Genomic DNA, 26,646 nt, shown 5'->3' on the forward strand with positions numbered 1-26,646 from the left:
CTCTGAGTATCTGCTAGGCAACCGGGTCCTGCGTGAAGGGTCTGCAGCCCAGCTGTAGTTCTCTGTATATATTAGACAAATGGCATTGGCCATCAATGTCCTGGCTTTATTTATTACTATTTTTTTGTGGTTAAAAAATAAGCTCCAGAAAGAATCCCAAGGAGACTCTCAGGTCGGCTTAAGCCTTGTGAAACCTAGTGTTTAATCAGAGTTAAAGCCAGCAAAAATGTTTTCATGGCATTTATCTTGTATTTCATTAAATAAAGATCCCTCTCTGCTGTTTACAAGCCAAGCTCTGCACCTGTGTCCCAGGGAACGAGAACCAGAGTGGAAGAGGACTTCCTACACACAGCATGAGTGCAGGACATATTCCATGTCCACATTAAATGGAGGGTGAACTAAGCAAACAGAATAAGCAATGAGGGTTAAGAGCTGCTTTTTACAACCGTCTTTGTTAACAATTCAAGATGATTCTAAACATCTTTGTTTAGCCAGAGTCCATAGTGTCAAAGCGGTTATGGCATACGGCAGATCTGTGTAAATCTGGATCAAGGAAGGCTCTAGCCTGGTGCAGCTTCCAAATGGTTTTTCATCTGCTTTTAAATCTCTCTGTCATCTGAAACCTCAGGAGCCTTCTTTTGCTGTAATAGATTCCATACTGGTGTCAAAAGCTCCTGGGATTTAACAGGTTGAATAGGTCAAGTATGTGACCCTAAGACTGTTTTATTTGCACCTCTAATCTGCATAGAAAGTTGCTGCTTTCTCAGGCAGATGTGGCTCAGTTCAGCATAAAGATAACTGAATGAACTGGTCCCTATTCTCACCTGCGCAAGTGAAAGGAGAAGTAAAGCTTAGAGATTTCAACAATTGCAGAAGTTCTATCTGAGCAAAACACCTACTGAAGCACCAGGCAGAGCAAGCATACATTTGACAGTGGAAAAAGGGGGAAAATAAGGTTTCTCCATGTCAGTGAGTGAAACATAGCATTGTATTTGTTCCTATCTCCTGCCCGCTCACAATTAGGGAGCTTAGATGTGCACCCCCATCATCAATGCCAGCCACCTGTCCTAAATCTGGCTGGACCATCATTAGCAACATGCTTTCTGAAGACAGGGGCATGGATGCTCATCCTGCTTTATTTGGCTTTTGTTAGGATAAGCAAAATGCAGAGCAGCCTTTGTTTTATGTCACCATTGTTGCTCTACATCTCCAATTCCCAGATCATAACACTATCCTGCCAGTTGTTCATTCCCTGCAACTCCTTCTCTCCGTGGGGTAACCAGCGGCTGTGCTCTCATGGGCAACTCAGAAGTAGTTAGGGGGGGATAACAGTTTCTGTAGCATTGATTCTGCTTCTTACTACCCAGGCCAGGGTAGAAAAGTAAGCTTATTCATTTTTGCATTTTTCAGAATGAGTTCATGCATTTAAAAAAGGTGGTGGCATTTTAAAAGCCACATCTGTGTAGCCAGCCAGTCTTGCTCCTGAAGGCTGAATATTTTTCAGACCCTTAATTGGCTGTCAAACAAATGGATGAGAGTACTGTAGTTTTTGCATATTTTGTTCATGGTATTTGGTACAATAATGGGACCTGGGTGGAAGCATATTCACTGGTGCAAAAAATTCCCTTCCAGTGGATGCAGATGCCTCATCAGCTTTAGCCAGCAACTGATCTACCCCCAAGTTGAATGTAAATCACATTAATAACATGTACTTGCTGCTGCTGTTCAGACAACAGCTGCTGGTGGTGGAGGAAGTGCAGACAACGCTTGCAGAGGTCCTGCCTAGGAAGAGCACTTGGAAAGCAGAGTCAGGCAGAAGATACTGTCTGATTATTAGCCTTTTAATATGTGAACTGCTCTCACGTTACTGAGCTTTACTTATATCAGTGGGGAACAAACACAGTGTCTTTAATTAAGCAGTAGATTGTTCTAGCTTTGTAGTGTTACGTTCAACTTTTTAACAATTCATGTGGAGTTTCTTTCTCTTCATCACCAGGAAGCAGAAGGCTTCATGAAAACCTGTTTTGCAACTACATTTTTCACTTTTGTTTCTTGGCCATATTCCACTATATTAGAAAGAGACTGGCAGTGGCTGAAGGGTGCTGAAGGGATCCTAAAGGAAAAAGAGGTTGGCATTGGGGAATGCAGGGGTGGAAAAACGAGTGAGTGAGGGCCAAAGAGCATATGGCCTTTCTGATCAGGCTGGCTGACTTTGTAACCAGGTTGCCAGGAGAAGTTTTTTAGCTCTAGAAATGAAAAATGCTCACCCACTTCTAACAAATAATAACAGTTTTGTCAACTCTATTTAAAAGAAAAAAAAGAAGAAAGGGACTGGGGATGGTGTGCTTGGTTAAATCTGCATCCTGGGATGGATCACTCACTAATCTCAGTGACATCAGTATCTGCTTGGTAGGTGGTGGGTTTTCTCTGTGTCAAGAAAAAGTAAAATGATATGTAGAGATGAAGTGGTGGAAATATTCTGGGCTTCTTCCAGAGCACCTTTGCTTTGGTGCACTGCTAAGGAAGAATCAGACATGGGAACAGGGAGCACACATCTTCCTTTTTAAGTGAGTAATGCAATGAAGAGGGCTGGGGGAGAAGAGATGCTTTCCACCTTAACTCCACCAGCTAACTTTATAAAACTGGAATTTGAGAACGTGACCAGAGCATAGTGCTGAGTTCTAATGCCACATTAGCAACTTAACGCCATCTGGTTTTATGTAAGTATCTTGACCTTTATTTCCAATTAAAATCCATGGAACAGTAATATTAATTACCTGGTTTAGCTCACTGATTGATTTATTAGTGTTCATAAAGCATTTTCAACATTAAAGTATTGCCATCAGATTTTAATCTAGTCCATTAAAATAAAGAGCTCAATTTGGTTTCAGGTCTTAAATATACCCTAGAGTCCTCCTGCCAGCTGCTGTGGTTTTTACAAGCATTGGGGTTTTTTGCTTTTTGAAAATCCCAACAAATATCTATCACATGAACAAAACAATTTTATATTTTAGCTGTAGTATCTCAGGTATTTGTAACAATAGCAAGGATTTTCCTTTAAGTTAATTGCGGTGCTCTATTGGAGGGGTGGAGAATGCAGAAAGTGCAGAACTGAATATACTTGTCATCACATGACATTTTCTTACATCAGCCTAGCGGACAACCCCCTAACCCCAAAATACCTGTAAAAAATTCATTTGTGAGAAAACTGTCAACAGGCAAACATAGTTTTTTTTCATGCCAACAACAATAACTGCAGTTCTTTTGTACTGCAGTGAAAAGTTGTTGGCTATTTAATTCTGGGCAAACTGATGCCCCACCAAGATATCTGTGTGTACTCTTAAGTGCAGAAAGGAGTAGACACAGGGGTTTACTGCCATAGAAAACAAGACAAGCCACCTTGTTCTATCTTTTAAATCTGTAAATCCCTAATGCAGACGTATGTCAAAGCACAGCAGAGATTATCCTTCTAATTTACACTGGAAGTTGCACCACATGTATCACTAAATCACAAGCTTTCAGGAATTTGGACCAGATGGACATGGTTTCTGGAACAATGTGTTTGGGGTGCGTGCTACTTGTCTGTTGGTGAATACACTGAGGTTGAAAATTTTTCATAAGAGGAAAAACTTTTTTTAATAGCTTAAAAGGAAAATTTCAGATATTGTTGCTTTTGTGACAGGATCCAGACAGGTAGCAGTTGCCTATACTGCAAATTTCTACTTGCCCCAAAGCATGATGTGTTCCTGCTGGAAGCAGTGACACAGAGGTGTCTACAGTAGTACAAAAATGGTTTCTGGCAGCCTTGTTAGGACCTGAATTATTCTACCTCCAAACAGTAGGTTAATTCTAAGCCTTTTCTTGCTGAAAATACTCTTGTAACTTGTCAGTTGTTTGTGAAAGATCCTTCTGCCATGCAGGAACCTGCCAGAGAATGAGTAGGAGAAGGCAGCTTACTCGGCTAGTTTCACTATCCAAAAAAGTGAAGGCTGTAAATTTTATAACGTGTATACGTAGTCTGTGCGGAATTTTTTAGATGCTGAGGATCAGCACTTGAGACCCAGCTGCTCACTGTTTGGACTGTTTGGCGCTAATCTATACATGGTGGAAGCCCGTTCCTGGGCCAGCATCCCCCCAGTGCCTCCTCCCAGAACCTTGATCCCCCATTCTAAACAGATCATACCTCACACACGCAAGCGGTTGCTTTCTAAAACCTCCGAGTTGTTGACCCTTGCTGATTTATATTGCAGAGTCCAATAAGCAATAAAGTATGATCTGCTTAACATCTTAGTTTATGTTACGGTCTGCTCAGGCTGGTCAGCATGAGTCTTTGCTTCCTCTTCAAGCAGGATGCATGTACTTTGAGGAACGCTCTGTTGAGTCTTTTGGCAATTATATGACTGAAAGAAGTCCTATACAGGCAGTCTGGTGTATTTAGGCTTTTTTGAAACAACAAGCATTCAGGCTTGTTTGAAATTAAAATGTTGATGTTTCTTGGTTTTCTTGGTGGCATCTTGTTCACAGGACAAAAACAGCTGTCAGAGCTCATCTGCAGTGGGAAGTCTCACTGGTTCTTCTGGTATGATTATGCTGGGGCAGTTGTATAGGTGACTTGGAGTAGACAGAGTAAGAGAGGAAGGCTTTTCTTTTTCCCAGTCTGGCCTATATGGCTTCTAAGTGATAAGAATTAGACCTGGACAAGGTGGTTTTAGGCCCCTGTGGGGAATTAAACTGATCTAAATTGGTCCTTATTCCTGGTCTTTTGGATCATCGGTGTCTGTTTTATGCTCAGTATTATACTGCAAGAGAACAAGTCTGATTACTGGGTACTACTGGGCAAGACTGTGCTGTACCAGCAGAGCATCTGGGGAGGCAGGGAAGAACAGTTTTCAGCTGGAATTCCAGTTCTCCCATCTGCAAAAGAGAATGTTCCCCAATGCTCCTGTTTTACTAGGATTTGCACTTGCAACTTGATGCCTTCTATTTCTTCTCTTTCTACCTTTTTTTCCCATAGAAATCGTGGATGGCAATGTTAAAATGACTCTTGGAATGATCTGGACCATCATCCTTCGTTTTGCCATTCAGGATATCTCAGTTGAAGGTAAATCTTAGTTCTTTCCAGCCACTGTTCAACAACGAACAACTGGGGTAACTAAATGGCTTTGCCACTTGAAAGGCCCAGAATGTGCTCTTAGGTGAGTCACTGGAAGATCCCTAGGGGGCTCCCCTTCCCAAGCTGCCCTGTCATCTCACTGACGTTTCTGGCCAGGTTCAGGTATACTGAGAAAAGTTTTTCACATCCTCTTCTTGTAAGAGATTTTAAGAGCAGCTCAAAAGGATGGCTAAGCCTGAAAGCCAACTTTGATGTTGGAATCTATTGCATTTCTTGCAGGCTGATTCAGGGACTAGCACTGAAAATGGACCTATCTCTTACAAGTGCTGCAAAACTCTCCTCTCTAATCGCAAAAAGTTATCTCCTTATTACAGAACCTCATTAAGAAAATAATAGTAACAAAACTATCCCCGTAGACTCTTCCAAACAAGGAATTTGCTGACAAGTGACATTAAAGCACAATTCAGTGTAGTCTCTACCAAAGACGATTTGGTCATGTGTTTCTAGCATATGCTCTAGAGACTCCTGCTTTCTAAGAAAATGAGTTAATTGGTGTGCTTGCTTGCTTTCTCTAGAGACATCTGCTAAAGAAGGACTTTTGTTATGGTGTCAGAGGAAGACAGCCCCCTACAAAAATGTTAACATCCAGAACTTCCACATCAGGTGAGTTACAGGCAAGAACTTAGCTTTACAATCTGTGTTATTTTCATATGTGTCTTGGTATATTCAGCAGTGTTCCTGGCAGACCTCCCGAGGCAATGCAGATGCATGTTACACAGTAACAGTGTAGTCCAGAGAGTCTCTAGGAAATTAAAGACAGAGGTTATAAGAGGATCCAAGTACCCACATCCCAATTCCTCATTCTGGTTACGGTTGCTGCTTTTGTAAAGTTCTTCAGAGCATTAAGTCCTCTGAGAGCAGCATATGTGCCACAGGCTAAGCAAGACAGCTTTTGCTCTGTGAAAACTCAGAATGCTTTAGAAGCCATGAAATAAGGGCTGCACCGGAAACTTTGTAGTATGACAGAGTTGGGAAGGGCTGAGACGTTTTCTGGCTTTGCTCTTAATATTTCCAAATTGGCAGATATTCCTGTGAAGATTCTGCATAATAGTGCTTTTTCCAGCACGTCTTGGAGAGCTGTATGAACCATATAAATGTAAAGCACTTTTTTGAGAGCTTAAGTGCCATTCACGCTAGCCGGTACTATAGTGGAGCTAGCTATGGGCATCTGCCTTTTCCCTAAGGCATGCACTTGTTCCTCCTTTAGGGCTTGTATCTACACCTTTTTTCAACACTGAGCTCTACACCTGTCCTTGCGTGCTCCACAGGACATGCACAGAGAGTTCAGCACAGAGAACTGGCAAAAAGGAGGTGGCAATGCAAAGGGAACATCCTAATCACAGTGGATTTTGGTAGGGATTGAAAGGAATCTTTATTCCAGTCTCACGCAGGTATAAGACATGCCTCCTTCCCAGCACTTGCAGAAGCACTGTTAGCTAGAAACTAAACCAGAATTAGTTGTCCTGCTGTCTTGGTGCCTTCCCTCATGCTCATGCCCGTCACTCTGTCTCTCCCTGGCTGAGCGCTGTTCATTGTGCTCTCTTCTGTCTCTCTCGTAGTTGGAAGGACGGCCTTGGTTTCTGCGCTTTAATTCATAGACACCGTCCAGAGCTCATCGACTACGGGAAGCTACGAAAGGTACAACTCAATTTGTTTGTCAGATCAGATGCTTGGCTCCTTAGAAGCAAAGAGGGAGAAGAACTAGCTTGGTAAACATAATGAGAGAACTTCAGCCCAAGCTGGCAGTTGTAGGATTGGAGGGAAGGAAGGAGGGATGAATCAGTATATTCAGGCTTCTTACTGAAGCGTGAACTTAATGAGCTCCCTGCTTGACTTTCACTGCTTTCAGGCTGCCTTATATGAGACACACGTGCCCCAGTCCCAGCAGATGAGCAAAAGCTGGCAAATTCAGTAACACCAAATGTGACACTAGTTCTGTGCTAATGTTACAGACTAGCTAGTCAAATCAGACTTAACATTTCTGTGGAGAGTTGGATAGAAACTGGTTACCTGATGTTCAAGTGCAAAAGCTCATTGAGGGGTCTGTGTGCCCTCCCTGGACACTTGTCACATGCTTCCAGCTTAGCAGTGAGCCATCTGCAGTACTGGGCTTCTCCTAGCATGTAGGTGTCAGAAAAGCATTTGCCATAACACTCAACTTTACTTTCAGAATTGCCACTGGTAACATAGAATCATAGAATAGTTTGGGTTGGAAGGGACCTCTACAGGTCATCTAGTCCAACCCCCCTGCCGTGGACAGGGACATCTTCAACTAAATCAGGTTGCTCAGAGCCCCGTCCAACCTGACCTTGAATGTTTCCAGGGATGGGGCATCCACCACCTCTCTGGGCAACCTGTTCTAGTCTTTCACCACCCTCAGCGTAAAAAATTTCTTTCTTGTATCTAGTCTAAATCTACCCCCTTTAATTTAAAGCCATTCCCCCTTGTCCTGTTGCAACAGGCCCTGCTAAAAAGTTTGCCGCCATCTTTTTTATAAGCCCCCTTTAAGTACTGATAGGCTGCAAGAAGGTCTCCCCGAAGCCTTCTCTTCTCTAGGCTGAACAACCCCAACTCTCTCAGCCTTTCTTCAGAGGAGAGGTGTTCCATCCCCCGGATCATTTTTGTGGCCCTCTTCTGGACCCGCTCCAACAGGTCCATGTCTTTCTTATGCTGAGGGCTCCAGAGCTGGACGCAGCACTCCAGGTGGGGTCTCACCAGAGCAGAGTAGAGGGGCAGAATCACCTCCCTCGACCTGCTGGCCACGCTTCTTTTGATGCGGCCCAGGATACGATTGGCCTTCTGGGCTGCGAGCGCACATTGCCGGCTCATGTCCAGCTTTTCATCCACCAGTACCCCCAAGTCCTTCTCGGCAGGGCTGCTCTCAATCCCTTCATCCCCCAGCCTGTATAGATACCAGGGGTTGCCCTGACCCAGGTGCAGGACCTTGCCCTTGGCCTTGTTAAGCCTCATGAGGTTCACACAGGCCCACTTCTCGAGCTTGTCCAGGTCCCTCTGGACGGCATCCCATCCCTCTGGCGTGTCGGCTGCACCACTCAGCTTGGTGTCATCTGCAAACTTGCTGAGGGTGCATTCGATCCCACTGTCTATGTCATTGATGAAGATATTAAACAGTACCAGTCCCAGTACGGACCCCTGCGGGACGCCACTCGTCACCAATCTCCATCTGGACATTGAGCCGTTGACCACTACTCTCTGGATGCGACCATCTAACCAATTCCTCACCCACATGATATCTAGCTGCTCCAAAGTTTGCTTCCTGTGTGTCTTGGAGACAAGATTGCTAAGTGGATGATGAGAATAAGCGTTCAGTGGTTTGTGCTGCCAGCAGTGTCTTGACCCAGCAGGGCGATGGAAGACCAAACTGGGTTCCCATCCTACTGGCATTCCTGCAGTCTGCTGAGATCCAGTTTCACTATATCTGTGCACATGTGGAGTGAAAAGTCACCAAGAGCATAATTCATGTGTTGTTATTGGGACTAATACACAAAAAGTTTGACCATCTGATCTCACGGGCTGGGTGTTATAAAGTATGTACGTGCTTGATGTTAGCTAGGGAAATAAACATAGAAGCCCATCACTAATAGACCTGGGCTCTTGGATCACTGTGCAAATAGACAAAATGTAAATGAGTTAATCAAATTAGCTGCATCCTTGAGCCAATGAATTGTACAATGCCTGATCTGCTTTTCAGTAACCTTTTAGATCTTTACTGTCTTGCAGAGCAGTCAATTATATTATCTGATCAGTTTTAGTGTCTGGAGTCAGCACATGATGAATAAACAGTGGGGAGAGACTGTATCTGTTTACATAAACAGCAGCAATAAAAAAATGAATTACTAGAGTTACATTTTTAGTGCCTGATCTTGGGGAAAATAAAAGCAGCTAAGCAATGTGCGTCTGACAAACCCAGCCAGGTAAATGCTACAGTGCTCTCCGTTATCAACAAAGCTCTAAGCCAAACCCAAGCGAAACGAGAGTGAGGGAAAGGAAGTTATTTGGTCATATTGCCTGCAGGCTTTTTAAGATGAAAGAGAGGGTGATTGTCCTAGCCAAAATCGATGTAGATGGGAAGGGATTTGTCCTTCTTGGAGTAAGGTTAAAGGGAACCAGCATATTTTGTTCTCCACTTGCCTTTGATCCCTCCTTCATCAGGTTCCCTCTGCCCTCCTGCAGCCTTCTGACTCTTTCTGTGTCATTTTTATTGTTCTGCCTCGATTACTCTAAAGGCATGAGATTAAATGCATGTTTGAGAACTCTACCACAGCTGAAATCTTGAGCAAATAGCTGGGAAGAACTTGGCTCAAAGCCTAGCCTTTAGCTCTGGCAGTTGATGTGTGCTGAAGGGAAGTTGCCTTTTTTATGCTAGATCTCTGAAACCCATTTGTAGAATGTACAAACATGGCACCTTCCGAGATAGAGTATTTGCCTGGACTATTTCTGTGACTTGTTTCCTCCTTTATCGCTTCTTTCTCTTCCCTTTGGCTGATTCTTGCCCTTCTCCTTGGAGCCTATTTCCCCTCTTCCCCTTCCCTCAAAAACAAGCAAACAAACCAACACCAACAGTTTGAATCATCCCTGGCTCTGCAGGGGACTTACCTTGCTGAGAAAGACATGAGAAAGGCTGCTGAGAAGCAGCCATCACAGTGGGTAGTAGATTAGAGGTCCACCTCCAGGTCTCTTCCAGCTCTAGGGAGTGATTAATGGCATCTCTGTTGTGCTTGCCTTTGGCGATGTTGTGTGTGTTTCTGTGCACACACACACAAATGTATAAGATAGAGAGGTGAACATCAGTCCAAGCTGCCAAGAGGTCTGCATTGTACCTCCTGTTTGGGCAGCATTCTTGTGCAGTTTTAGTGTTTTCTGCTCCTTCACAGAGGCTGTGTCTATGCTACAGACCCTGTATTGGCAGTGTATGCTAGCAAAAGGCAGCCAGTGTAGCTGCATGTTTTCCTCCCAAAAGTTAGCAACTTCTTTTGTCAGCACAGTTTTGTACTGAGTTTATGTTCCTACCTATTTTTCCTAGTCTAGCTATATTAGTGGAGCAAGCACAATTCTTTTCTGCCTACGTGCCCTGCCTAGCTGAAGTTGCTTGTATAGTCCAGGCCCCAAAATAAAAGGTGCAAGTCCACCCAGCCTTGGTGTCAGTGATTTTCTGACACCACAGCTACTTATTTGGTTAGATGGTTTCTATTCAGTGCAGGTCTGTCTGCTATTGTTCAGCTCACTGTAGATAAGATCTCGAGATTCAGCTCATGGTCTGCATGTGAGGGATATGCAGAAGATGGGGTTTCCCTTCCTCCTTTTACCGCTGACCGTAGCTCAACTGTGAGCCACATCTAAGGTCTTTTTATCAAGTACAATGGTTGACTGATGGCTCAGACACCCCCCTCATATACCGCAATCCATATAGAAACGTGATCTGTGTACTGCCGTGTTGGATGCATTTATTACAGATATTCCTGAAAACATGAGTTGTACCAATTGGATTTCTTTCCTAGTGTCTTCAACTCTGGCAGATATAGTAAGTGCTTGCTCTCTCTCGATTTTCCTCCCCCTCCATCTCCTTTCTCGATTGCTAGTTAATAGAAGATTTTTTTAATGTCATACTGCAATAATTGCCATGGCAACCTTGTGTGCTGCAAGGACTTGGAAATAGCTGGAGGAGGAGAGAAGATTCCCCATGTGAGTTAGGGTTGTGGTGAAAGGGGAGGAGCCGTGGTAGTCTTTAGTCAGCAAAAGCAGAGAACGTGCCAGGTGGGCACCTGTTTAGGGCAGGTTTGCTGTCTGCCACCGTTAAAACAACGTAATTCCTCCATGGTAAAACTATAGCTTTTGTCGCAGTTGGCCCAGCTAAAGCCTGGCAAGTTACAGCTCCACTTCATGTCTCTGCCATTTCTGTGTTCACGTAAGCAGAGTGGGAACCGAGGCACTTCTGCAGAACCTCATCTGAGTCAGTGGTCTTCCGGGGTGTGTGTTTCAGCTGTGGAAGGAATCAGGGAACAGGTGACTTGGCTTTTGTTTGCTCTGCTGCCTTTGGGTCCCTAAAGTGTGCCTGCAGCCGTGGTGCTGCAGTGCTGCACTGCGAGCCTTGGAGCTGCCAGGCCAGTCTTTACTACTTTATCCCTTTTCAGGGGAGTCAACTGAAACAAGTGATTTGAAATAATGATTAGCTGGTGTACAATGGGATGGAACTGAAAGCAGTGGAGTTTGGAGGAATTTCATGGGCTCAAGACCCTGTTGTAGTCTTGGACAACCCCCCAGGGAAACCTTATCTTTTGCACAAAGAAGCATCACATTTGTGATGAGCAGCTCCACTGCCCACCAGGGGTGAAGCTTTTCCCACAGGGAACAGGGTCTTGCTCAGGTTTAGCTCTGCTCATCTCAGAGCTAGTCCTGGGCTTAGGTAGCTTGCTTTCAGTAGCACTATCTTTAGCTTCATTCCCCAATAGACTATGTGATCACACATCTTTCTTACATATGAAGTAGAACTCTGCTGGCTTCATTTAGTGAGTCTCCAGTTTCCCGCGTGTTAAGACTTCCAGCCCTTCCTTTGGGAGTGCCCAAGCCCAGTAAGTTTTCCCATCAGGAAACCTCTCCCAACTTCCAGCTTAAAATTTCTTTTTAACCTTTGGCAACATTGCTCCCGCTGTTACTTGCAAACTGATAGGAAAGCTATCTGCGGTGAGTTTGCTCCTCCCTTTCCTCCAGGAGAAGGCTGACAGATCTTCAGGCAGCTCATTCAGATGGGTCTGTGCTAAGGAAGGGTCTGTGTTTAATACTAAAGACTCTGTCAGGGTGTTAGCAATGCCATGGTGGTCATGGTCAGTGTAGGCTGAAATTTGGTACACAGTGGTGATGTTTCTACAGAAGTAGAAAATGGCACATGAGCAAGGGGAAAACTGGCAAGGGAGCTGCCACTTGGCATTTCTGGATGCTCCTGCACTTGAGTGAAAGAAAGGCTGTTATGTTTCCTTCCTAAATGGAGCTAAGGCCCTGTGAACAAGGTATATTATATACCAGCTAGTCTCACCTCCTCAAATAAGGCTTTTGGTTACAGTTTGGGTTGATTTCTGTGATTTCTCCACAGCAGGCACAGGAGACAAGTAGACTGAAGTTGAAATGGTACCAGCCTCTAATTCCATGGCATAGGGTGGTTCCTTGTGGCTGGAGGACAGTAAAAATCCCCTGCCTGTACCGCTGCTAAACTCTGAAGAGGTGGATATAGATATATCTGATGTAGTCACCATTGGAAGTGTATTATATAGGGATAAAGTACTATTTGACACTGATATAGGGGCCTGTTACCATGTGTGACAGCTGCTGGTTTCATCACAGCATGCCCATGCAACATTTCCTCACTTAATATTGTCTTGTCCCAGTGGATTAAATACAGATCATTGGTCGTGTCTGTTTTGATGGCCACTGTGTGATTTACTTTGGTAGGTGAAACATTGACTACAGGAGACATTCATCCAAAGGAATATGATGCTGATATGTGAGGCCAACCTAATACATGCATTAATTCCTAGGGAAATGCTGCAGGAAACTGCTTTTCAGAATAGCTCGGTTTCCTAGTTTCATGAAGGCTGTAATCCGAGGGCTACATAATGACCAGTGCCATAAAGGAACTTTTCTGCATGCCCATACCCTGTCTGCCCAAGCCTGCCTAGCTTCATCTTTCATACTGGGTGGGTTCTGTCCTGGTTTTGGCTGGGATAGAGTTAAATTTCTTCCTAGTAGCTGGTATAGTGCTGTGTTTTGGATTTATCATGAGAATAATGTTGATAACACACCGATGTTTTAGTTGTTGCTAAGCAGTGTTTACACTAGTCAAGGACTTTTCAGCTTCTCATGCCTTGCCAGTGAGAGGCTGGGAGGGGGCACAGCCAGGACAGCTGACCCAAACTGGCCAAAGGGATATTCCATACCATATGGCGTCATGCTCAGTATATAAACTGGGGGGAGTTGGCCAGGGGGTGGTGACCGCTGCTCGGGAACTGGCTGGGCATCGGTTGGCGGGTGGTGAGCAATTGCATTGTGCATCACTTGCTTTGTATATTCTATTATCATCATCATTATTATTATTTTCCCTTCCTTTTCTGTCCTATTAAACTGTCTTTATCTCAACTCACGAATTTTACTTTTTTTCTGATTCTCTCCCCCATCCCATGGTGGGGAGGGAGAGGAGTGAGCGAATGGCTGTGTGGTGTTTAGCTGCCTGCCGAGTTAAACCACAACAGCTCAAAGGAAACTGCCTGTTGATTACAGTTCAGGCACAGCTTAATCTTCCAAGTCAATGCAATAAGCGAAGGCACATGATCTCAAATAGAAAAGAAACAGAACATGGATGCCACTCTAGAAAGAAGGTGAAATAATTATATTCCTTATTTCCTAATTTTTAAGGTGGGTCTCAGTGTGAGTGGCACAAATGACAATATGGAGAGTACCACCCCATCCTTCCTCTCTCCCGAAAGACACTTAGCAAACATAGTACTAAACACTAGCAGTTTATGCACAGCCTTTCCTCCAGCAGAAGCCACCTGTCTCAACAGTAGAAACTGATAGTGCAAATGTCATTTGTCATCCATGAAGTGGATTGATCCTTCAGAATAACTAAGTAACATGGATATACAGGAATATAGGAACCAGGCTTGTATGAGGGTCTCTTACAGGTTGGTAGGTGTCTTGTTGCTGATCATTATGTTTGAATGCTGGAAACAATTTGCAGAGGTCTTTCATTTCCAGTGACATCTAGGTTTCATATTCTCTTGTGTGGCTCTAAAATCTAGTTACCTTTGTGGTATGACTCATGATGTGATAAGTCACATTTAACTTTGTTTAGGATTTGATTACTGTGTATTGATGTCTCTATCTGAAGTGCATCCTGCCACAGCAGAAGGTTTATATAGAGAGGAATAGAAATGTACTAAGGAAATTACAAGTCCTGTGCAGCGCCTAGGAGGAAAAGCAATACACGGACAAAATGGGTACTTTTATATATATTTATTTTGTTAAAACATTTCTCTTCCTCCCACTCAACTGGTGTTCAACAAACTACACTAGCTAAGGACAGCACCCATTACAGATGTTGTTACTATTTTAATATTGCTTAGATGTTCTAACAGATACACTGCTCTGCGGTTCTTTAAAATGGAAGTTGCAAAACTAATACAAGCATGAGATGTAAGTGTGAGATACGGCCATTTACTATCAGTATGATGTGAAGCTGATTTTACTTTAAACTAGGTTCAGGACGAAACGTATTATTCCTTCTTGTTGCAAGTGCATAGATTATATCATGAGTCTCCAGGCTCTGCTTTCAAAAGGAAGCTAATTATTTCATCCTGCTGCATGCGGATTCACGCATAATTTTGTCTGGACAGCACAGTTACCTGAACCAAACCAAGCACAATAGCTCTGTTTTGAGAGAAATGCTGCGTACCTTGTTACAAGTTGATGCTGATGTTCTGGCTCTGTTTCTTTCCCAGGACGATCCTCTCACTAATCTAAACACAGCTTTTGATGTGGCTGAGAAATATCTGGATATTCCCAAGATGCTGGATGCAGAAGGTAAAGTAGAACCCAGTGGCTTTTAACTTGTTTTTTCTCAAGAAATTTCCCACTTCTTCTAGGTGGACTTGTACAAGAATTCAGTAACCTCTGAATGCTCCCTCCATCACCATGTACTAAATGTATAGGGAAAAAGTTACAATAGAATAGTGAATCACCTGTTCTGCTTCCCTCTTCCTCCTGTGCCCCTCAGTCTTCTGAGTCTGGTGTGGAGATCTTAACCTGGGGTGGACGCACTAGGCAGAGATGAGTAACAGCTGGCTATGTCCACTGCTGACTGAAGTGTTCCCTTTCAAGAATCGGGCTTAATACTGAGTTAATGTATGGTGTAGGACTGCGTTCCTTTTGCTCCAGAATGTTTTTTGTTTCTGGGCTCTTTCTGACATTGCTGGCGATCTTCCGACTGGGGGCATGATATTAGTATTATAAACTGCTTCTTCTTGACTACTCAGAAGTGTTGGGCATGAAGATCCCTCACTGACTAGGTCTGGAGACCAAGGCAGAGATGCATGTTGTTCAGAGGTGCTTTTGCTACTGACTGTGACTGCTTCCCTGAGGCCACTGGGACAGCAAGGATTACTTTTCAGAGCCTTGTCAGGACCAGCTTGGCAATAGACTTTGAAGACTGTAACTGGAGTACAAACAACGGCCTGAAATAGTTCACTGGTTGTTGGCTGTTTGCCTGAAGCCAGCTGGTTTCAATGGCAGAAGCTGTATTTCAGGCTTGGTTTGGACAGGAGAAGCAGTTAAAGGCTTTTGTTAAATAAGGGAGTGAGAGGAACAAGGGGGAAAGGTGGGGATAGGACAGCTGAACCCAGTGAACCTGTATTTGGGTAACTAGGATGTTCATATTCTTAGGTAGTATTTCCCATCCCCAGGGATGAGTCTTGCTTTCCCTGCATTCATCATGCTGAGGTCACAAAAATCATGAAGTTTCTGGAGTAGATTCAAGTGCTTCCTGCCATTCTGTAGGAAATAAAGCCACCTCCAAAATAAGTGGATATAGCTTCAGATCTCGGCAAAGCTAGCAGTGATGAAGAGGGCCCCTTTCAGGAGCTCCTATTGCTCTTTCCTGATCACTCTCCTCCCTCATGGAGTGGAGCTAATGTGCATTCCTCCACACCATTAATTCTGATCTCTGGAGGTGTTGAGTTTCCCCTGAAACTAATGAAAGGGCCTTTTGAAATTCAAGCCATCATTGTGTTGAAATGGAGGACGGGGGCATGGAAAGAAAGGGAGAAAGGATCTTTCCTGAAGAACTGCATGGAGGAATTGCAGTATAATACGTCTATAAAAGCCATGTCAGCCTGCTGCCAGTTTGGATTGATTCAGCCCACCATTCACAGTAGTGTTCTCAGGACGGGGAAATGCTGTGACACGAGACATGCTGACATATGGCTGCATTAGTCTGGCCAGACCCAGGAAGCAATTTTATCATGAGGGAGGGGAACCAGGAGGGTGATCCTGGCTTCTGAGAGACACATCTTCTGGGGAATGCTGGGAAGCCTTGTGGAGTTGCTATGACAAGCATATACCCCAGCAGGCCTCCTGGACAATTGTGGTTCTCCCTCTCCTTTGCTTTCCTCCCATCAGTTGATTATGCTCTTAACGTGAGGTTTTTTTTGACAGACATTGTTGGAACTGCCCGTCCTGACGAGAAAGCCATCATGACCTATGTTTCTAGCTTCTACCACGCCTTCTCAGGAGCCCAGAAGGTATCGCAGGATCCCAAGCTCCCTCCACAGAGCACACCTGGTGCCGTTGCTAATGTCCAAACCTTTTTTTCTTTCTCTCTCTCCTCTCTAGCTACGGGCATCTTTATTATTATGTTTTTGGTAGAGTTGGCTATTGGTTCAAAGTGGTGCCCCAGACATAATACGTGGGGCAAGGGAGCCAGGAGTCCCATTTCCCTATAGTCAGAGGTACTTTCAGTGGCACTTACGTATGCCAGCACCTTGGCATGCATGCAAATCCAAGCGAGTGAGGAGCTCTGCCTTCTCCATTTGCCTTCTGAACTGCTGCCCTGACGGCCGAGGACCTGCACCCCCTGTTCCTGGGGAATCTGAGCTAGGACGCTTGGTCTCACAAAGGTGAAGACCGCCACACAGATGCTCTGCTCAGCAGGACACTGCAGCCTGCCCCCACTGGAAACAATGCTGATACCTATTCACTTTTTTTTTTCTTTTTCAAAGATGGAGGAACAGAGCTGACTTAGTGGTTTTTATGAAGGAGTCAATGAATACCCAAAGCTTTATCTTTTACCTTACATATGCTGCAGGTTTCTGCACCCTTGCTTCGAGGTCTGAACCTGCTGCTTTCTCAAGTTGTGCCACAAATTCAGTCCCAGTTCACCTGGGGCTTACAAAGCATGTCTAACGAGTACGTCCGTGGTGATTTTGCAAACACAGCGTTGCTTATCATGACTGGGATGCGTGTTTTTGTTCATTTGTTTCTTTTTTTCCTCTTTTCTCACCCACCATGCTGGAAAATGGGCAGTTGAGTCCTTGCTGTGTCTGGCTTAGCCATTTTCTTGTTGTTAATGGAGTCACTTAAGGAAAACATTTTGTGGGTGAAACCTTGTAAGCATCTCTGGCCAAAACCAAGCAGCTGCCTGTACTTCAATGCCATAGGAACAGGCAGTGTGTGTTGCAGCAGAGCAGATACGCTGTAGAAAGTGCACTGCGTAGGAAGGCTCTGATCTCTAGCTCCTCGGCGTACAGAAAGGCCTTGAGCACAGGCATTCAAACCTCCAAACAGCCTATTTGCATCCTTGGGCCAGGCCCCCGGACCACAGCTGTGAAGGTGCAGAGCCCAGATCCTCAGCTCGGGATCCCCCTGGACTGGGGAGGTGGGAGGGAGGGGTGCCGCTTTGAGCCACAAGCCAACGCTGCTAGCCACCTTCTGATCCGAATTCCCAGCTCTCCGCATGGAAATCTGTTTGGCCTGTCCTGCAATGCATGATGGGAAGTTTTCTCCCCCTCTCTCACGCCACCCATGACTGTTTTGTTTTATTCTATGTGCTGCTTCTTACTTTATCCTTTCAACCTCTTTTCCTTCTCTGCACAGATATTATAGGCACGCTAAGGCCGGATGAGAAGGCCATAATGACCTATGTCTCATGTTACTACCACGCCTTCTCAGGGGCGCAGAAGGTGAGACTTTACTGCTAACAACCCCCTCCCCGCTCCCTGCCCTGCCCACTGTTCCTCTCCACCGAGGAACTGTGCCAGACCCCCGTCCGCCCCAGGGCGTTTGCAGGGAAGCCCAGCGCATCCAGCGATGCGCTTGGATGTGCCATCTGTAGTCTTGCTGGAGAAGTGATGTGAATGTCCTTTCAAACAGACTTGAGCTGCCCCTTCCCTCCAGTTTCACACCCCAGCGGTGGAGAAAGCATTTGGTAAAGCTGGCATCGAAAGATGAATTAATGTCTGCTCTGACAGAATCGGTACCCTTTCAGTGACTAGTGGGCATCATCCTGGCCAGGCGATGCGCCTCCAGAAGTACCACAATCAAATGAGCCTAGTCCAGGAAATCACAGCCTGACCCCCTTGAGCTGCTATCCTGCCTTCCACACTCAGCCCCCACTAGGTCAGTGGTCTTTTCCTAGACTGAATCATCTGTGAGCTGGTTACATAGCACTTTTGTGCTCCAGCCACAAAGTCCATTCCTACCAGGCCTTAAGCTTTCCCAAACTCACATGCTTCTCCATTCCTTGCTTCTCCCTGGTCATTCTCCTTTGTTTCCCAAACTGCCTATATGTTTTATTTCTCTTTCCTCTGCTTTGCCCATTTCCATAACTTCAGTCCTTCTTTCTCTGCTTCCTCTTTACTCCAAAGTCTCTGCCTGACATCGGGACATTAGTCCTCAGAGGAACCAAATAGTCACAGTTCGCCTTTGGGCAAACTTCCTCCAAACCAGCAATTTCCCTGCAATCTTTTGAACAGAAGAAAAAGGTCCATCCTTTCCTCCCATGCCATAGCCTGGCTGGGCTGTATCCTTTCCACAAGATCACTGCTAATTTCAGATTGTAGGCTTTGGAACAATAAAATCCAAAGTTCAAGACTGCATTCTTCATGTTATGAACAGATGTAAAATCTCCCTGTTTCTCCCTGCCACAACTTCTTTCTCTCACTAGGCCTTTTCTATTTGAGACACAGTCCATGCGTTGCCCAGCTTGAGGGCTAACTTGACTCCAGGAAGAGTGCATCTCTTTTGTACAAAGCAGTGCTGATGGTCGCGGCGTTGATGCAGATACCGTGCTGATGCTGGCTTTCAGAGGGCAAACATAGGCAGTAGGTTCCAGGGAGCAGTTCTTTAGCTCAAGCTATTTGTTCTTTGCCCTGTTTCATATAAATTACGTGATGCTGTCTTGTTTCCAAGGAACTGGGAATATGTCCCACAGCAGTGTAGTAGACTTGCCCGTTTGGCATAGTTTGTGTAGTCATGACTTTTCCACTAGGATCCTGCTTTGTGAAAAGTTCAAAACCCTAAAGACCAGGCTGCAAGCTCCGGCCAGCTGATACTTGCTCAGGAAGACTGAGAACTCAAGCCAGCCCAGTGATAAGGCCTGCTGTTTGCTAGGTGCCCCTGAGGGACTGCTCCATGCTGTCTGCTTAACCCAAAGAACTCCAGATTGAGAAAACAGCAAACCACAATATAAGGAGGGTTGTGGCCTGCCACAGGAGCAGCCATGCCCCTTGCCAATCCCTTCCTCTTCTCTCTGCACCCATTCCACGATTTGGAAACCTGCTGAGCAGGTCCCATGCTCTCATCAGCAGTTTAGGTGGATGTTACGTCTCCTGGGATAACTGAAAACAACCTTTTACTGCCTCAACACCTGAACCAAGTAGCTGGGGCAAGAACCTAGAGATGGAGCTTCTTAGTTATTAAAGCTTCAATCCCATGTAGTCAAACTGGCTTATAGGGAAGATTAAAGATTGAATCATTTATTAATTTTTTAGCAATCCTGATGGGCCAGCAACTCAACTGTGCCCTGGCAGGAGGGGCACAGCTCCTTTTTGGAGCTGCCCTAGCTGTACGTTAGCCAGCTGCTGAGTGACACAGATTCAAACCCCCAGGCAAGTGCAAAGTGATTACTGAGTGCAAGCCCCAGCCCAGATTGTAATGTGTTGCTGCCTCACGCACGGTTAGGTGACTTACTGTGATATCGCTCCATTTTTCATTCAGATTTTTCATTACTACCACCAGTCCTGAAGGGGAAGTCCCATGAGCTGCTTTCTGCTTCTTTCACTCTCTTATACTGAGCCTTTGAAGGTACAGGGTCCCCAGCCTGACTTGTGTGTGTAGATGGCTGCTTTTTCTTTACGCCATTTTTTTTACATACATATATATATATTTATAGGTATACTTGCTTTGGTTGGTTTGCTTGTTTTCTAACCGCTTCTGACTTTCACACTAAATGCATGCAACTACTGGTTGGCTTAATATTTTGTAAACTTGATTTCTGGGGTGAAAATTTCTAACTAACGTTTTACCGTTCTATTAAGAGATTGTGTTTGGCATACAGTATTCTGAGGTGGTCCTCTGAGGCCAGAGGACAGCAACAGGCAGGCATCTTCCCTACATAGCACACTGTGGGAATGCCTTCCTTTTATCATCCTCCTCAGCAAAGAGACCTGGACCCATGAGCTAGAGAGACAACTAACTCCACTTCCACCCTAAGCAGTCCAAGTCAGGGTTGAGAAGTACAGAAAAGACAAAAGGCAGAGAAATTACTGCTACTTTGGCTATTCTTTGGCTATTCAGATTTCCATTTTGAGTCCACCAAACAGCACATGCATATCACGCAGCAGTGTGGTATCGAGCAGAATGCCCTGGGCTTGCCCTCCCCAAAGTCTCTAGGTAGTATAATGTGTCAGCATGACACTGCACCAAAGCTGATCAGGTTCTCTGAGAATACAGATATGCAGCTTCCAGACTTGAGGATGGTGCATCTTCTCAGTGCTGCTCCATGCCTTGTGGACATCCTGGCTTGTTTGGAGCCAGCATGAGCATCCTAAATGTATCATTGCCTTTAGCAGTGTGAGGAAGCCAAAATGGCTTTTTCCACTCCACTAATGAACGTGTAGGGGGAGCTGCCTTGGCCTTATGTAAACATCTTGGCGTGCCACTCTTACCTGAAAGTGTTTCACTGAGGTTGCCATCACCACAGATCAGCTCATTAGCAGCAGTGTGGGAGGTATTTGTGGAGGTTACCTGAAAGCACCGGGATCCTTTTGTCCTACCTTGCTCAGACCAAGTCAGTGTAACTGCTCATGACATTAATGGTGATAGTGGCCGCAGAGCCTTTCCTGCTGCTGCAGCGGCACACTGTTGCATAGAGCAGTCTGGAGTAGGCAAGAACCATTGAGAAGCAAGTACTAGTAGGGGAGAGAAAGCCTCTACACTTCAGCTGTTAGGATAATACAAATAGTGTCGTAATTGCTGACATTCAGAGGGCTTTTGTGTTTGGGCAGATGTTCAACACTCATATATACACACACACGTATTTAAAAACTTTGGCAGCTGGAGGAAATCTATGGTTGGATACACGTAAATATGCCTCCGTGAAATGGGGTCCCTCCTGCACAGCTGGCTGCTGCTGCAGTGAGCTCCTGGCATGTAAAAAGGAGAGAGTTGAGTGTGCAGGGAGCTCCTCTCCTGGGACAATTGAGATAAACATTTGGCACCACCAGTTCCCTGCAGTCACTAGACACATCATGGTAGGGCTCTGGCAATGTCTTGCTGACATGCTATTTGGTCCCATGTCTATAAAGTTTTCTCTGGATATCAAAAAGCACTCCATTAAAGTACAAACTTTAGTTAAAAACAGATCAAAGTACAAGCTTTCTTAAATGTAACCATCATTTGCACTTTTTACAGATTTTTTTTTTTTAAGTGAAATTGCTCTTTCTCCTGTACAGGTCCCTCTGATGTGTTTTAAATTAGTTAATATCTGTGTATCTGCTAACTGGCCCGCTTTAGTGAAGGGACAGATGACTGAATATATGTTTTTACAGCTTCTTACAAATGAATAAGATTGCCAGATCCTCTGGGACCTTAGCTATCCATACATCACTGTATAGCCTATGACTTTATTGCTATTCTTGCTGCCTCGCATCAGCTGCAAAAATTAGAGGATTTTTCTCAAATGGCCTTGGAGATTGAATAAACAGATAATAAAAGGCCTTTTAAAAATAGAAAAAGGTTGAAACTTGCCAGCTATAAGCTCAGCAAAACTTCTTTTGGCATCAGTCCCACACATAGTTTTAAGGCAAGACACAGCATTCGCAATTGATCTGTTGTAGTGTTGGCATGTGCCCTCTCCTCTTCATCTCCACTTAGCCTCTGTAAGGAGGACTATTCCATAGGGGTCCTATGGGTAGCTCTAGCATCTTCCCCGGGCACCAGGGTGATAGCTGTACTGTGCTAAGAGGGTGCTGAGCAATCCCGTGACACCCATCACAAGGGCACATCCTCCGAGGCTTTGTGGCATGGTATCTACCATGATAATGATAAAGGGAGCTGATATCCACAGATACATGCTGTGCAAGGATCAGCCTGCTGTATGTTCCCCATGCCAAACACATGCATGGCACTCCAGGGCAGACTGACTGCTCCTGAGTTCATAGCTGGGATTTTTCTGATCCTTACTTTGTTCCAAATTCATGTTTTAACGCGTTCAGCTCCCTGCAGGGAACAAGGTTTTTGTCCCAAAATGGCGGGGGGGGGGGGGGGGGGGGGGAGGGGGAGACACCCTAAATAGTAACCACAGTCTCTTTTTTGGTGAGACTTGTTTTGGGAGAGTAAGCAGAAAGATTACTCAGAAAGGGGAAAAAAAAAAACCTCTTCTCAGCTGGATCATGAGACCCTGAATACATGGTAGGTGTCATGCAGTAAGATGCTGGAGGAGGTGGCCCTGTAATGAGTGCCAGAAATACAGGGAAAGCTGAAAGACAGCTCTGCTGGGCAGAATTTAAGGTTAAGAAGAGTATCTACCACTTCATCTTCCAAACAAAATCAGGAATTTTCCAAAGTCCAGTCTATGAATCAATTCTGTTTAGGTAGTTCTTTCCTGGGGTAAAAGCATGTAGAGTCTCTCATCAGCTTGACACCACTCAGTTACTGGTGTTGCAGTTCTGAATGCTGGTGAGGGGAGTGGTGGTGGTGGCAGAAACCTCCTGTCTTTGTAAAGAGGCAAGCCAGGGTTGTCTGGTAGGAAGCAAACAACAGGGCCCTCTCCTAGGAGCAGCTTCAGAAAAGGCATAGATATGTGGTTGTCTCACAACGCATAGGGTGGGATCAGTATTGCTGAGAATGTCTGAAGGAACGTATTCACCTGAGAAAGGAAAAATAAATTATTATAGAAGGTCAGATGGAAAGCAAAGAGGTCAGGACAGACGTTTCAAAGCGCAGACAGGTTGCTAGAGCCAAGGGTAGGAGACTTTACCCGCAGGTATGTAGCAGGAAGCTAAGCTGCAAGCTTTGGTTTGTTGTTTTGGTGTTTTGTTTTGTTTTTTTCACACTTTTCCCTTCTTCCGTTTTTCTTCTCTTTGTCAGGCGGAGACAGCAGCAAATCGTATCTGCAAGGTGCTGGCAGTCAACCAAGAAAACGAACAGCTCATGGAAGACTATGAAAAACTGGCCAGTGATGTAGGTGTCCATGGTGCTGGTGGTTTCTGGGTGGTGGTATGTGGAAAGGAATTGCATTTAATGCTGATAGCTAATCTTGGGGAATGCTGTTGGCGCATATTTCCCTGGAAAATTCTTTTTTTCTCCTTCTAGCTTGAGAAAAATGAAAGATCGAACTTACCTTAAAGGCAAGAGCAATCTACTTTAAAACAGAAAGCTTCTATAGATCAGCTTTGAGTTTCTCAGTTTATCAAGAGCAGACGCAGAAATGCTAAAATTAAAGGAAAACATCAAGCTGGTTTAACTTGCATTCCTCAGGACTATACAACTTCATAACGTCTTTCGTACAAATTGTATGCCGATCTACTGCAGAAGTCAAGAATTGGATCAGAGAGAATGGAAGTTAGAGATAATTGAGGAAAGAAATATGCATTTGCTGATAGTTTGAAAGAATCTGTGTAAGAAACAAGCTGGAGGCTGCTTTGGTTAACAGAGAAGGCTGACAGACTGACAGCTGTGAAACTACAGAAGTGACCAAATGTGGACTGGACTGTGTTTGTGGAAGATAAGTAGGGATGGGAAGATGGAGAACAGAAAGGCAAACATAGCCCATGAGCCTGGTTTCAGCCTGGTCTGAAAAGCATAGTACACTACTCCACTCACACTATAGACTGACCATTGCATTAGCATTTTGCCAGCTCCCCAGATAGGTTTGCTAAGGAGGGCTTATTCAAAGAGCAACACTGACTTCAAGGAAGCTAGAGTGGGAAAAGTGTAACTGGAGGCAAGAACTTGATTTCTCCTGTCAGACCTTTCTGGAGATAATATGACTTACAGCATCCTTTAGTTATGCAACACTCCAGCAAAACTTTAAGGCTTTAGCATAATCTGAGGACATAGTTTGGTCCTGATTGTGCGAAAGCTATGCCTTAAGCATGTTGGATCGGCAGTGCTGCAATAAGCGGTACTACTTAGCGTGGTAGGGAATGAGCTGCTCATTTAAAAAAAAAGTACTTCCAAAAAAGCTGGCAAACTTTTCTTTACAAGCCCTGCTGGTGGCAGAATCTTTCTGACAGCAAACATAAAAGTAAATGGTGCCTAATGAGATCAGAGCAACACCTGTAGTTTTAACGCAATTTTCAGTTCAAGGCTTCTTGTCATTGCTCTTTCCAGCTGCTGGAGTGGATCCGTCGCACCATCCCCTGGCTGGAGAACCGGGCCCCAGAGAACACCATGCAAGCCATGCAGCAGAAACTGGAGGACTTCCGGGACTACCGCCGCCTGCACAAGCCCCCTAAGGTCCAAGAGAAGTGCCAACTTGAGATCAATTTCAACACTTTGCAGACCAAGCTGCGGCTCAGCAACAGGCCAGCCTTCATGCCTTCAGAAGGGAAAATGGTCTCGGTGAGTGCAGATAACTGCTCGTATATACCCCCAACCATGTCTAAAAACTGGGACTCCTTTTCTGCCCATGGGTGGGCAAAGCATGCCCACCTTCAGCGTGAGCTACTCTGTGGTAGGAACCCTACAGAATATAGTTCAGTGAGGCCATAATAAGAGAGGATCAAGCAATCATTGCTTCCCTGTACCTAAACCAGACTCTGAGGCTCTTCACAAGTTGCATGCCTTTATGAGGAGATGTCTGGGTGCCTCTCATTTTTTCTAATTGAAAAATGGTTGGGTTTTGTTGAAGTTTCATGTGGGGAAGTGTTTCGAGAGGGACTCTCGTGCAGACAGGTATATCCTGACACTGCTAGTCCTGCTTATCTTAAGTCTGGCACGTCATCTTCCTGACCTGTCTGCACAGCCCTGTGAGATTAAAAGCCCACATCCACTCCCTCCAACCAATTGGAGCCATGTAGCTCATGGAGACTAATGCTGACGTACATCTTCCCTCCCCCCCCCATCTTCTAATCTGCCTTTTCTTCTTGTGCTCCTGTCTCTAGGATATAAACAATGCCTGGGGTGGCCTAGAGCAGGCCGAGAAGGGCTATGAGGAGTGGTTGTTGAATGAGATCCGGAGGCTAGAGAGGCTGGATCACCTGGCAGAGAAGTTCCGGCAGAAAGCATCCATTCATGAGTCCTGGACAGATGGTAATGCCAAGCTACATGCTTCCTATTGCCTGACATAGTGCTGTCCATTACATAGGGAGGAAGAGATGGATCATACATAGGTCCTTCCATGAGATTTTCCTCTCGAGAATGCTAGGTTCTTTTCTTATAATAATGATGCATGAAAATCAGCTTGATCTCTGCTCTGCTACATCATGTGGCCACATTGGCATTCCCGAACTGTTGCAAAGTGAGAACTTTGGATAGAAAAGAGCTACAGAGCAGAGGAAAAGTTACCGTACAGTAAATGCTACAGTTGGCATTTACAGAACCAGCATAGCCCAGTTTGCCTACTGAGACAAGTCTAGTATAAACTGTGACAGCACTGGCTTGAGCTGCATTACATGCCCTTCTCTGTTCTTAATGGCAAACTCGCACTCTGTGGTTTGAAAATGAGGATTGTGCATCTCTAGGCCAGCACGTGTGAGGGCAAACCTCAGGCAGGGTGTCTGGAGTGGGGCAGATGCCCTTTTGAGGGCACACGGGGCTGCCTCGGTGGTGGGGAGCTGGCTTTGGGGGCATTGGGTCTTGTCCTTCATTCTCCTGTCCTTTGGCTCCCTCCCCAGGTAAGGAAGCAATGCTGCAGCAGAAGGATTACGAAACTGCTACCCTCTCGGAGATAAAGGCCCTGCTGAAGAAACACGAGGCCTTTGAGAGCGACCTGGCTGCACACCAGGACCGCGTGGAACAGATTGCTGCTATTGCACAAGAGCTGAAGTACGGCACCCCGGCACACGTCCCATCCTTGGGGCCAGAGAGGCTTAATCAGCTTTGCCCTCTGCCCTCTGGAGAGCCATAAATCAATCCCCATACAAAAATGTTGGGAAGTCCCAGTGTTTCCAAACAGTATCTAGGATACTGCTCTCCAGTATCCGGACGCACCAGAAGAGCAGGCCAGAAAACAGATGAGTTGTGGGTGCTGATGAGGGGGCGGCAGAATTACATTCCCAAGCCAAGTTTCCATACTCTTCCAGCTCGTTATGCTGCTGTGAACCCTTTCCTAAAGAGTCTGACCTGCCGCTGGTGCCTGCTAGGTTTCAGAGTTGTAACGCCGTCATACTTTTCCAGGAACAGAAGGAAACGGCAGAGGATAGCAGGCTCTTAGTTTGCTCTCTTTTATCAAAAAAATCCTCTTTATT

General features: G+C 45.2%; 1 protein-coding gene across 6 annotated transcripts in view; it reads left to right on the forward strand.

The window, feature by feature from the left end:
* The window catches only part of ACTN1 (actinin alpha 1), a 97,417-nt gene that overhangs the window by 56,055 nt on the left and 14,716 nt on the right, over positions 1 to 26,646 (forward strand). For 3 of the 6 annotated variants that reach the window (XM_076344823.1, XM_076344819.1, XM_076344821.1), the window contains exons 4-12: positions 5,015 to 5,101; positions 5,689 to 5,776; positions 6,733 to 6,811; positions 14,683 to 14,764; positions 16,394 to 16,479; positions 23,324 to 23,416; positions 24,569 to 24,799; positions 25,342 to 25,489; positions 26,074 to 26,224. In XM_076344823.1, the coding sequence (XP_076200938.1) occupies positions 5,015 to 5,101; positions 5,689 to 5,776; positions 6,733 to 6,811; positions 14,683 to 14,764; positions 16,394 to 16,479; positions 23,324 to 23,416; positions 24,569 to 24,799; positions 25,342 to 25,489; positions 26,074 to 26,224 (1,045 nt within the window). Of the gene's footprint in view, positions 1 to 5,014; positions 5,102 to 5,688; positions 5,777 to 6,732; positions 6,812 to 14,682; positions 14,765 to 16,393; positions 16,480 to 17,830; positions 17,917 to 23,323; positions 23,417 to 24,568; positions 24,800 to 25,341; positions 25,490 to 26,073; positions 26,225 to 26,646 lie in introns of all 6 variants that reach the window. The other 3 variants (XM_076344824.1, XM_076344820.1, XM_076344822.1) reach the window with 1 other exon arrangement.

Source organism: Aptenodytes patagonicus, chromosome 7, assembly GCF_965638725.1.
Source record: "Aptenodytes patagonicus chromosome 7, bAptPat1.pri.cur, whole genome shotgun sequence".
Classification (NCBI taxonomy): domain Eukaryota; kingdom Metazoa; phylum Chordata; class Aves; order Sphenisciformes; family Spheniscidae; genus Aptenodytes; species Aptenodytes patagonicus.